At 39.5% G+C, this 13,512-nt stretch overlaps 1 protein-coding gene across 4 annotated transcripts in view; it reads right to left on the reverse strand.

Annotated features, from left to right (window-relative positions):
- Nucleotides 1-568: 568 nt before the first annotated feature.
- Nucleotides 569-13,512, reverse strand: part of EBF2 (EBF transcription factor 2) — a 136,500-nt gene continuing 123,556 nt past the window's right edge. For 2 of the 4 annotated variants that reach the window (XM_068662208.1, XM_068662207.1), the window contains 2 exons: nucleotides 12,872-13,039; nucleotides 569-12,325 (listed from right to left, as the gene is read on the reverse strand). In XM_068662208.1, the coding sequence (XP_068518309.1) occupies nucleotides 12,288-12,325; nucleotides 12,872-13,039 (206 nt within the window). In that variant the 3' untranslated portion in view covers nucleotides 569-12,287. The remainder of the gene's footprint in view (nucleotides 12,326-12,871; nucleotides 13,040-13,512) is intronic. The other 2 variants (XM_068662210.1, XM_068662209.1) reach the window with 2 other exon arrangements.

Genomic DNA, 13,512 nt, shown 5'->3' on the forward strand with positions numbered 1-13,512 from the left:
AACAAAACAAAACAAACAAAAATAATAAAAATAACAAACCAAACAAACCAAACAAAAACAACCAGCCAACCCCAAACAAACCCAAAAACTATACAGTGGGGAGAAATGAGGCCTTAATTTACAGAAGGGAGGAAACGGTCTTTAAAAACCATGCATATTGGAAGTGTGCAAAGAAATAGGGAGAGTAAGATGCTATACCAAGATAAATAATGAAATAAAATGTACTCTTTCCAAGTTATGATAAAATCTGTAATTACCTATTGCAACACTTTCATCTTCCTAGAGACAAAAAGGAAAGCTGTTGGGCAATAGTAAACAGCAATAACTAAAAGAGGACAGGTTTGCTTATTACATTGAAAAAATCCTTACACAGAAATTTTTTACATTACTTTTCCTTTTTGTTGGGTGTTTTGCCACTGCCAAAGTCCTCCTTTCACGTTCAAGGATTTTTGATTGCATTTATTTACACACCTTTTTCCTTTGTAAAGCTACCAGTAACTTCTACACTTATCTGCAGTACGAGGATTTGCATGCATGAGCAAAATTCATGTTCTACATCATTCCTATGTTTTCTTTTTTCCAATTTGTTTGGCTTAAATCAAACCTGAACAAGTCATTTTCCCTTGTCTACACCCACTTAGGCAGCTACATTTGTTTCTCTTCCTGTAAGTACCTGAAGTAACTTTCTAGGGAGGTTTTCTTTTTTCTTTTTTTTTTTTTCCTTTATTTTTTTTTTTTCATTTGGGCTCACAGCTCTCCCACACGTGCAACTGGACAGAGCCAATAAAATAATAATTGAAATGTGAAAGGAATGTTGAGAATTTCAGAACATTTTATTTTTTTAGCAAACCATTTGTTGTTGTTTTTTGTTTTTTTCCCCAAATCTTCCTGAGTTTTCAGTGATCTCTTTTTAGGTCCCTACACTGACTAAGCAATAATAAAAAAAGAAGGGTGGGGAATTATCGGAATAGCTCACTTTCCTTGAAATGTCTCAGTTTTTCATTGGGAATCTTTCTGACTGAAATTCTGCAGCAAAAAACTTATTTGTTAGAAATGTGAGGAGTCATAGCGAGCTGCTGCTCTTCTGCCTGTGGTCTGGAAATTCCTACCTGGGATATTTGCTGGGCTTGGAGTTGTGAGTATAAACTGATGATAAAATTAGAACACACCCTGTACAGAGAGGGGCAGGGGAAAAAAATCCAACACCTTTATGCTCTGGAGCTTTTTGAGTTGCTTTAGTACATGAACATGCTGGGAGGGAGATTATATATTAGAAACTAATCTGATCAAGACGCTTTTGGAAATCTAGGACCCAACGGAATACTCACTGACATTTCTGGAAGTCTTAACCCCATCTCTTAATAATCCTCAAACTCTCGTATTTTTTTTTTCCTGTATGGTTGCAGAAATCCAACCATGAATTTTGACCTCCCATGCTTAACTGTGCTGGGATATTGGTACCTCTGGATGTCTGCAATTCATTTTTCTTGTTCTCAGTAGCAGTTATCAGGTTAGCTAGTACACCCTACTGTGCTATCAAAAGTGAATGTAGGGCAGTACTCTGGTATAACTCCGGACATCTTAACACGTGATTCTTTCATATTCCAGGGAGCACTTGGCTTTAATGCTGCTTGCTTTGCTGATTGCCGGTGACTGCTGCTTCCCTGATGGCACGAAGGGCATGCAGAGAGCCTGCAGTGTCAAGGAATGTCCATAACAGTGGTGAGTTATTTTATTTTGTCCTTCTGAAATGAGACACTTTTACTAACCTGACTGCAAGACTAACTAACTACAGTCATGCTTCTCAAAAACACATTGTTCTCACCTAATCTCTTTTGAAAGTGGCTTTTAATTGCTACTATTGCAAATAAACTGAGCCTTGAGTTTTAGAAGGCAGTAGCAGTAACCCCCCTATCTCCCCCCTTCACATTTAGAAAAGGAATTCAATAGCATTGAAAAAGCACCTAAGGAATCCCCTGCTGAAGCATCACGGCACAGCCAGTTCAGAGCTGCTTCCAACAAGGGCATCATCTCCAGGAATGGCAGGAGTAGGCCAGTGTCATTGCCTTTGCAATCCACTGGCTTCTTTCCTGTGCTGCATTCTGGTTAAGAAGCAGCCTGTCAATATTTGTGTATACCGAGTACATTGCTCATTATCTGAACTCTGTGCTACAGCATGAAAGTCGAGCTCCAAGGAGGACCTATTCTCACACAGTTTGACTCAGAAGTGTGGTCACAGGGAGTCAGCTTTCCTGCACTGGGTTATTCACAGGAATGATTTTTACACATTTGCAGAACGCAGTCCTATGCCAGAAGCCTGGCCATGCAGTGAGGGTCTGTAATAAAGTCATACCACACACAACACCAAGCCCTAGTCACTAATTGTTGCAGCTGGATTTGAACCCTGGCTCTAGATACAGACTTCCTAGTCTGTTACTAATCCAAATGAGCTCCAAATGGGCTCTAAATTACTTCAACCTTGGAGGTTGTCACAGTTCTCCATCCCAAGTCCAGTACTGAATTGAACATCACCTACCATATATTCTTGAATCACCAAGAATCCCACACATCAATAAAAGTACCGCACAAATGGACAAGGGTGGTTTCAGGGGCCACACACTAGGGATTTATCTATCAACAGAAAGATGTCATCATAGGAAGAACTACTTGTGCAGATAGTAATGTTATGTATTTTAGTGGGGAGTAGCATAGCTGACTTTTTTTTTTTTTTTCCCCTCAAAAAATGGCTTTCCAACAAAATTGAGTTCTTTGATTGGTACCAAGTTCTCATGTTTGGTCAGATAACAAGTGATTAGTTTTGTTCCCCTCTCACCTTCCAATTTCAGGAGAGGAGAAGCAAAGGAGAACTCATTTTTTCTTACACTACAATGCAGAAAAATTCAAAACAATTACTTCTATAAACTTTAGTATATAAATGGAAAATACTTACCATTTTTATTGACTCAGGATAAAAGTGCATAAATTAGTCAAATACATATTTACCCTTTATAAATGCACCCTTAATATGAAGTATAACTGAACGTAAGGTGTTCTAACTACATGGAAAAACAATGTCAGAGAGCCCTTTCCCTCCCAATTCATACACTGAATGTATGAAATAAACTCACTACCGCATGAAAAATCTGATTTGTCCAAATCCCCAAGTGCCGCTCATTTGCCAGTAGGGTCTTTGAAACTCACCAGATAATCCTAGTACCTGAATATCTTAATTGAAAGAGAAAAATGGAAGAGGGGAAAGATGAGGAGGATGAAAATTTATACATGAATTAGTGTCCTGTATACCACAACGCGTATAAAAGTTTCTGATGAGTTTGTTAATCAGAAAGAATTCTACAAATCCTTGCACATGAATTCACTAAGAGGGAAGAAGTGAGGAGCAACTGCAGCAGTAATAATATATATTGAACTCGTCACTACATTTTTGCATCATTTTTCTTCATTGTACAACTGGAGGAAAAAATCCAAAAAAGGTTTAATTTCTACCTCTACATACAATAAGTTACAAGTTTATTTATTTAAATAATTGTAAAACATCTTACATTTTTAAAGAGGTTAAACTATAAGCAAATACACACATACACCAAAGTTCCATCATTCGTGTCAGTTTGTCCTAGAAATTCTTTCATGCTGGTACCCTGTTTTGTTGATTTTTTTTTCTGCATAAACTAAATCGATATCTGAAAGGCTCCATAGAAAATAGAAACTTCAACTTTTTACCCCTACAAAGTAAAACAAATTGTATCCAAAATATCGAGCTTGAATCATTTTGCCAATTTCTTTTTCCTTTTAATATTTTACAAATCTTAGGAAGGTTTCGTGTCTTTCAAGAAAGACTTTGCATTTCTGATTCCGTTCTGCCAACTGTTGTTCGTCCTGGCTCTTGGCTGATTCTTCGTTCACAATGTTTTCGGAGTTGATGTGGTTGTGTCAGAAATATGAAACAGGTAAAAGATGCAGCCTTCTATCTTGTCCAATCCATAAAAAATGTTCCTTTATTTTTCATGGGCCTGGCTTTCCCCCAAAAAAGAGCTTGTAGTGCTATGTTTTTTCTTTTTAGTGGTCCATCACAATAAGTAGTTTTGTGCTGTAAAAGAAAAATGAAAAAAAGAGGAAAAAAGGGAAGAGGGAGAGGAGCAAAGCTGCCTCTTCCTTACATCGGGGGAACGACAAGACCAGTCATGGCTGAAAAAGAAAATTGACAAAGATGAAATGCTGGCATATTTTTATGGAACAAACTCTATTTGAGCCCTTCACCCTTCTGTGTGCAGTCACGCATTGCAGCAGGGGCTATATCTGCAGGTTAACCTACTACATTAAAAGACCTTCAGCTTCTTCTAATGTTTTTATGCTCAGTGAGAAGAACTAACACTGCCAGACTGACAGTGATCCCAGAAAATGGCCAATGTGTTATTTCTTCATCAATTCACCAAAAGGACAGGGCCAGTGTGTTTTTTTTTTTAAGTGGATGAAGGAGATAGGCAGTGGATTAATTCAAGTCTTAGCACATGAATTTTCAGAAACACCTAATGATTTTGGGGTGGTTGTGTCCTGAGACTTCTCAGAGCTGGCCACTGCTTAGAACTGTCCCCAAACTTTCAGCCTTCTGATGCTGTCTCAAGCTGAATAGTCAAAATCACTTTTGAAAAATCAGGATCTCAAGGAGGCTCCTCTGTTCCCCACTCAACCTGCAAGGTTATGTGAGGAAGGACGATGGAAAGCAAATGCAAACTGGCTCCTGAGCTGCTTCTGGGACCCAGCCCCAGAACTACACGTGCCAATTCCTTGGAGAAGGACCAGAGCTGGGGTTTGCTCATTTACTTCCAGTGGAAGCAGTGGCCCAGCCTCTCTTTCTCGCTTGGTTTACCCCATATGTCTGAATGACTGTAGCCTTACCTGGCACAGTCCCAGAACACTGGGCTTATGTAAATTATTTATTAGTCACTCCCGGTGCCTTTAATTGCAGCTATATTCTTCATAACTGACAACAGCAACATTTGAAGCTGCCTGGAACTGGTGCTGCTCCCAGAGGTTTTGAGGGGTAAGTTAAGTTTATACGTATTTATATAACAAATGAGTGAGTCATATTTTCAAAGGGGCCTCAGTGTAGTGCAAAGTCCTAATCCTGCAAAGATTTACGTTCACTGAAATTTGTGGGATTATTCATGTGTTTAAAGCCCTGTCCTCTGAGAATTAATTTCACCCTTATGTTCATAGTGTTTAAAAAAAAAATGCTCAGGGCAAGATCCTCAGCTAACATGACTCTTTTATTGGAGCTCTGTTGATTTTAAACAACTGTGGATATGGTCTATGAGTTAACACAATAGGAAAATAAATATTTTCATATTTTGTAAGTGACTAGGGCTAAAATTTCCTGCCAATTTTGGCAAATAGTTGAAAAAGAAAGTGAAACTAAATAGTCAAGTCAAATTTCTACTGTTTTAATTGCCTGGGAATTTGCTAGTATTTTTCAAACAGAGATTTGTCAAGGAGACAATGACATCACCCTAAATAAGGGAAGTAAATCTTTGCATGCCTGTTTGGGGGGAGGAGGGGGCAGAGATGAGAGAGGTGACAGTGTGCACATTTGAGGAAGAGAGGTTTTCTGTAGCACTGCAGGGGCTGAGCCTTTCCTCTTCCTCACTCCCAAAATTGAAGACCGACCTTCACTTCCTCGAGGGTCAGTGGAGTCCCAGGCTGACTCTGCAGAACCCTCTCCTTGTGCATTAACCACATGCCTGCCTTTCAGCCCTCCAGAACAGAAAGTTTGATTTCAGTCCTGGATTGATGCCCTCATCCAGGCTCTGCTGGGCTGCAGAAGAGGTAAGTGCCCTCAGCTGCTCCCGGCCATCCCGCAGGTTTCCCAGCGGAGCAGTCTGCGCGAGCACTTCCTAATCTGCTCCAGGCAAAATCATCCGAGTTAGCTCAAAGAATTTAAATTGTTTGTCTGAGGTATCCTGGCTGGGTCTTTTGCCTGAAGCAAATGAAGGAGCACTCACACAGCCTGTGCCTGGTCGGTCCATACGGGGGTAATCTGTTCTCCTGGCACAGCCAGAGACAGCCCCTGTCCATGGCTTTTAGGCTGTCTGGGCAGAGAGGCAGCAGACCCTGGTAGAGCTGACACGGTTTCATGTGAGACACACAGGGTCTGCTGTCAGTGTAGTTTAAACTCTATTCCCAAGGGGCATTGGTCATACTGGCATAAAAGCTTTTTCAGATACTGCTCTTATCAATATTATTTTCATTCTCTTAATCAAGGAAAACTTTGCAGCAGATCAAAGACCAAATCAAAGACCTGAGTTTCTTCCATTTCTCTTAAAAATATTTTAAGACTACTTGTAGACACAGCATTATGAGAAGTTCTTACATTGAGGGACAACTACATTTTTGCTGTGTAATTAAAGAGATGATGCTTAAAAGGCAAAAAAAGGCAAAAAGCCTCATAACTTCCCTAGTCTTTCACCCCAGTGCTGCAGCTTCTACAACAAAGAACAAGTTGAGGATTTCTCACCTTTTTTTTCTACAGCTCATGTAAACAGCCTCACTCTGTGCTTCTCTTTTTGCGTACCTTATCTGTCCATTTCCACCCCACCTCCACTCCCCTTTGGGGCTGCACTGTCAAAAGCCTATTCCCAGCCTGTATCGCTTTTTATTGAATGTTTGTGAGGTTTGGATTAAGGTCTTACACTGCTAGCAAAGCTGTAATTATTTTTGCCTGTATTACTATATATTGAATCGATGTAACTTTTCAATAAAGGTGGTTCAATGCAGGACACTCCCTGATGAGTTGGGAATATAGAAACCACAGTCATTATCCCAGAGGGTTGTTTTTTTTTTTCTTGAAGGGAAATGGAAAAAGAATTAGAGATGAGCCTTATTGTATTAACCTTGACAGCTTGCAATTATCAACTGAAACACTTGATTAAAATTGTCACAAGGTTGGAGAATTTTTTTATAAATAAATAATCAAACATGGATAGTACCCAGATGTGATGGTGATAGGCACCTTTAATGGGTGTAATTAATAATGATCATAAGCCTAGTGTATACGAGTGGCTCCTGAAAACGCTGTCTTGCTTTGTCGTGGAAAGAACTCGGCATGCAATTCACACAGGCACTTGGGAAGAACTGGAAAGGGGCTTGGTGCTGTGTTAACGTACACACCTGTACATGTGCACACCCTGATCGAGCTCTTTGGATGTCTCAGCTGCTTTCTTGGGGTCTACATTATGCCCTGTTTTCCAGGCTATGCTTTTTAGATGGGTGTTGAGCATTTTCGATCATTGTTTGTTGCCCTCTCATTTGGTTGTTTGACTCAGGTTTCCTCTCTTGCCACTAAGCTCCCAGCAAGCCCAAATATTGTGGTTCTGCAGCTCACTGATGAGGTGAATGAAGAGCTGCAGTGGTGCTGCCCTGAGCATCTTAAACGGCTATTCCTGTCCTGCAATGCCAGAAATATCTCCGTGTATGAGCTGTCCTGTACATAAAGGTAAGTTTGTACATGGCAAGCCACCAAGCTGCTGGTACCAGAGCTAGCGGCCGTGTCATCCAGTTTAAACTTATAGAAGTTGCAGCTGGTGGGTGCAGGCTTCACCTTACTGATATCTTTGAATCCCACCATGGCTACAACCAGAAAAATGTGTAGTTTCACTTCTAATATTAAGGCCAGGGAGAAGTTTGTAAAACAGTGCACCATTTTATGAGGGAGTAATCAGCTGAAAAGGCAAGAAAAAAGAAGACTTCCAGAGAAAAAGAGCTGACTCACATAAGCAGAAAACATCAGTGGCTTGGATGACAGATACCACCATCCTTTATAGCAGACTGTAAGTGAAATAAATTGTAGCTTCTGTGAAGGACCTGGGAGGATAGTTCTAGCTAAGATACTAAAAAGTAATAACAAAATACTTGTTTTTCTTGAAGAATTTATTTTATATTTTCCCCCATAAGAAATTAATTTTTATTTTTTTTAAGCAAAAATCTGTCTGGAAGATTTGCATTCAGCCACATGCAAGCAGATGATTGCACATGTAAGTAAAATATTTTTAAATAAGTATTGTTTTTTCTGCTTTAGAAGATAAGCAGGTCAAACCATATTTTATGTTTTTTTAAATGTTTTTTAAAAATATAAACAAAGCTTTTCCCAGCTAGAGATGGAGAAGTTAACTCGACCTCAGCTATTGAGTTACACTGCTGTAGCTACAGATCTCTGCACTGTGCTAAGTTGTACATGTGCAAAAGGCCGCCTGAACACTTATTTTAATTTAGTTCCATTTAATTAGGAACAGCCTTAAAAATCAAAATACGTGTTTGCAAAGTGATATGCATTAGCTTAATTATTAAAGAGCACAGGAATGTGTAGCCCCTCTGCAGTTATGTATGTTTCCAGATGGACTACAAAGTGGCTAAGTTTTAGCCTGTGAAGGAGAAATCGGTATTAAATCTTACCCAGTCTTTTCTTTTCTTTTTTTTTTTTTTTTTTTTTTTTTGTGACATAAAGTAGGCCTGACTATGTCTTTCCATAAATAAAATAGGTGCAGATTTTTATGTTCTCCCATGAAAAATGGAGCTCTTGTCTCACTTGAGTAAGTTTGTGACATACGATGAGATACCAAAATTAACATCCCATCAAATGAAAGATAAGTAAATAATAGGCACAGGAGGGATTTTTTAGCTAAGTGTTAACAAGAAATGTAAATATCTCTTAAGGTTTTCTTTGTTTAGAGGCAGTCTGTGCCCCATACATCTCTGCCAGTAAACTGGGGAGAAAAATGTACTTGATCCTTCCTGTATATCAAATTTAATCACATGACAGATAGATATTTTCCGTATATATTGACATCATGGGTATATCATTTACAGGCTTGGGCATACTTAGAGCACTGGCTCGGCTCTGGAATCATCCTGGTTCAGACAGAGGCATATTGCTGCACATTCCTAGCTAGGAAACACCCAGTTATTTTTTACCTGGTCAGAACAGCTAAGAGTTATTTTAAAATACAGCATCGTGTTGACTGAAGCTAGGCTTCAAGCTGGCACAGCAGGTCAGGCACTGGGAGCAATCAAGAACCATTGCTCTGTTCAGAAGCCCACCCTTTACAAACTTTTCAGAGCAGGTATTCCCTACTGGTTTCTGCAGCCTTTTAATGCAAGCAGACCAGGCTTCCCTGTGCTGTTGACACCCCGAACTTTGTCAAGACAAGATATGAGCAATTAGGGTCTTTAACTCAAAAACCTGTATTTCCTTAGGGAATGGTGCAGATGTCCCCGCTGCTAAATTGAGGCTGTTCCTAAGCATATCAGACTTCAGTACCTTTTGGATTGGCCAGGATCCTGGTGGTTAATGGAACATCTGACCTTCTGGGGCTTGCCTGCTATTCCTTGTAACTGAGCTTGCATTTTTATGTTGAGATGTGCTGAGCTGGCCAAGGGTAATCTGGGCAGTCAGCGGTCCATGCTGTTCCAGCAGTTTCCAATTTGCTTACTTTTCCCCATCAGCTGCCTTCCATCTGAGATGAGTTGATTAGGCATTTGTGTACTTATCATGCCGCGTTGCGTCACGTCACATTATATCTTCCCAGTGCCTTTTTTAAACTCCCTTGACATATGACGTGAATGGAGCAAACAATTGTTCTGATCAAGATCACCTGCTCTCAATTTGGAGAGCATATAGAACTGAGTGGTGTCCAGTATGGATTGCTGCTTGTTCTCCACCTATCATGTCCTGTTACACTGTCAGAATGTATAGCAGATGGCAGGTGAAAGAGGTAAGCGAGAACACATGGCACAGGATGGGGTTATCTGAGGGTAGGCCCACATGTCTTGGCTGTGTTGTGCAGCCCAAAGCTGTACGGCAGTAGATATGCATGTTCCATGCTTAGCTAATACTTTTGACTTACAATATATTTTTTTACAAGCTGGCCTATTGTCTCCAGAAGCTTTAAGTATGGCTGTTTTGTTTTGGTTTGTTTTTCAAAAAGATTTTTGTAAAATAAATACCATGAGCACTGTAAACTCTATAAACGGCTAGGAATAATAATAATCTGAGGATGAAGCTTGTAGAGCTCCTCCTGTTTAGACTAGTTTTGATCCAAGCCTAAACACGGTTGTGGTTAACATACACAGAAGCTATATTCAAGATTTTTGTTGCTCCTTGTAAGTAGAGTGGCATGCCCTGTGGTGCTGGTAATATTTCTGATAATATCACAGCAGCAGGATGCAATAAGTAGGATGGAGACTGTATTACTAGGAAACTCTTGCCCTTGAACAATAGATGTAGCCAAAGTACAACATTGCACACACTACATTAAAGTTCAAAAAAATCCCTGTTGGGGAGATGTTTTCCCTGAATTATGGATAGGGAAATTGAGAGGCAATACCAAACCCCTTGTATGATGTGCTTTGGGATGGAGCCTGCTTATATACTTACTGCTTGAGCTGTGCTTTTGCTGATGCCTACATTAAAAATAAAATAATAATAAAAATTACATTACCAGCACACCTATTCTTAGCTTATGTAATACAGGGTGATGGCATAGCAATGGAGGTTAACAGTCTCCCATCGCTGCAGCACAGTAAGTCCATTCAAGAAGCCTCTTTGGGACCCTCCTGTTGACTTTCTGGCCACATCTGTCTGTCAACACTGTGGGAACGTTAATTTGGATATCAGGCTGTGTGGATCTGGATCCTTTCCAAAGCATGTGCTCCCCAGCTTGCATCAATTTAAATATTTCAGTTGGAAAAAATTTACATCTATGGCTGAAATAGTTAAATAGCGATGAAGATCTGGCATAATGAACCTTGGGCAGACGTGTTCGACTACTGTCTGTGTGGTGAGTCACAGCTGCTGTTTGTTGTTGTTGCCTGACTGACAAGTCTCATTGTACTAGGTGTGGTGGCTGCTGAAAGCTTATTTAAATGACAGTTGTAGCTGTATTACTGTATTTATTTATCACAGTGTTGGTGTACAAGGAGCTTTCTTGCAAAGAAGGGGATAGAGTGGACTTTTGGTAGTAAAAGAAATGCATACATGAGAGTCCTGGGTTTTTACCTTTGAGATTTTATGTTATACTTGATATTAAATTTCCATTTCTAGAATTTATTACCGATTTATAGATTGGATAAAATATTTGGTAAACGCTAACTGGCAAGAACAGCACCAAAGGACTCTGGTACTTCACCTGTTTATAAGAGGGTTAAGGAAGAATAACAAACTCTTGCTAAGCACAGGTTTAGGCAGATGGAACAGACATGGTAGGTTAAGGAAAAGTATTAGCTACATAAAAAGTCAATGTTTTTCTTATCCTGTCCTTTTTCTGTCTCCCAGAAACAGTTTTCCCAAAGTGATTTTTTCACCAAGCTGATCTGCAGTTAGCACCGGCTTGGGTACTTTCTTAAAAATTTGCCCTCCTCAGCATGGCAGTTACACAAGTTTAATTTTAAATCAGATTTAAATCTACTGTGAATGCACAGTGACTCGAGTGATTTTTCTTTGGATTATAGAGCACTGCCCAACTGGCTTAAGCTAACCAAGCAAACTACTCTTAAGTTGATGGGCCTTCCTAGTTAAATGTTTAACTGAATCTGTTTAAAATCACATAACCTTGGACTAGTTCCTTAAAACACCTAAAGCCTCACCATGTGCACTTATTTATTTATTTGTTTTTAATAAAAGCACAGTGAAATCAATACATTCCTGCTTTAGCTGATATGAAGAACTCAAGAAATTAAAGTTAACTGCAGACCAGGTAGTGATGATTACACTTTAGAGACTATGATCATACATCATTAACAAAGATAAACCCATCTCTAAATGGTGTAGCTAAATAGCCACAGCTGTTGGGCCAACAAAGCTTTCTATTTGTATAGATTAAAAAAATTGCTTCAAACCCTTCTACTCTTCTCCTTTGAGTAAGAGAGAAATTGAATTCCCTATTAATATGATGCTTGTGCATTTACATGGATATATTAATATGTTTCATTACTGGGGAAAGGAGATGATCTTAGGCACAAAATTGGGGCAGGGGAATAAGCTGTTTCACATATATAGCAGAATTCTGTAAGTTAGCTTTTAAAAATATAATTATTTTTGTTCAACACACCTAAAATTTCCTTATTATATAAAATAATCGCAGTTTATGTTAGTCCCTGTGGCCTAGCTAAGGATTTATAATGCACCCAGATCAACAGGTGTGGTTTGTAGGACTCATTTTAGAATTACCACTGGCTCTTGGCATGGCTGAATTCCCAGAGTTGTTTTCTCTATGGTATCTCTAGTGAAGTCTGAAAGAGCCAGATGACTTCTCAGGCCCTATAAAGGTTTTTTTTTATGGAGACTTGGAGTGTATTTATGTACCGCATGCCCCCCCACAGCCTGTTAAAAGAAAGAATTTAGTACAGGTTTCCATTCTTATCTTAATACTCACATTTGTTTTGCAGATCACCTTTAAAAAGGCTGTAAATGTACTATAGGGCTTAATTCCCTGTATGAGCCTAAACCTTGCAGCAGGTTTCAAGACGTTGGCCGTTGTGTACAGAGCTGTCTATTAACTCTGCAGGGCAGACGCTGGTTTTATAAGTCCCTGAAGCCTAAGGAGAAGCTGTTCCTCACAAAAGAGCTGGTATTTAAATGCAGTGTGGGTCAAATCTTTCTTGGTTTAAATGAGTGTCTGTCCCCCATTGTTTTACCTCAGAATAGACAAACCTTGGAGCAATGCTTTAATCCCATTGAATTGGGTCAAATTTTCACTAGTGAGTGCTGTAATGGTGAAATGGTCTTCAGATGATTACTGTATTTACGAGGCTAACACAGCGTGCTTCGTGTGTGCCAGCTGAATATTAATTGTACATTTCTTACCTCTAAACCCATTTCCATTGCCACTAGAGCAGGCAGGAGAAGGAGACCCTTGGGGTCTGATGACGGGAGCAAAGGCACTCTTCTGTTTGACAGCAGGAAAGACGGAAGAGGAGAATGGAAGGATGGAAGAAGTGCTGGAGGAGCCAACTGTTGGACTTGAAGACATTACTGCAAAAAGAAAAAAGTGAATTCTCATCAGAAATGCAATTTTAGTTGGTAAAACTGCTTAAAATGTCTGTCCCATTGACTTGGCTGTTTAAGGTAAACCTAGAGGTAAAGATGTAGTTACCTTGAATACTTTAGCTCAGAAAAAAAATACATTTAATTATTTTAAAATGAGGGATGAGTGCATCAGAAAATGGTAAGTCAGCAAGGGAGAGAGAGAGAGTCAATGTGAACAAACAGCAGAGAGTAATGGCACGTGCACTTACAGTTTGTGCATTGAAATTGGGAAAATAAATAACTCCTGTCCATTCCCTGGAAGATTTCATTGGTTGGAGCTTGCTGGGGGGATGTTTTAAGCTTTTAATGAGATTTGAATCTGAACTGTCTTCTTTTTAAAGAGGTGTCTTTGAAGGAAAAGTCCCATTGCACAGCACCTGTAAGCTTACCTTTTAGAAAAATATCAACTAATTCTCTGG

The sequence above is a fragment of the Anas acuta genome, chromosome 27, assembly GCF_963932015.1.
Source record: "Anas acuta chromosome 27, bAnaAcu1.1, whole genome shotgun sequence".
NCBI classification, from domain to species: Eukaryota; Metazoa; Chordata; class Aves; order Anseriformes; family Anatidae; genus Anas; species Anas acuta.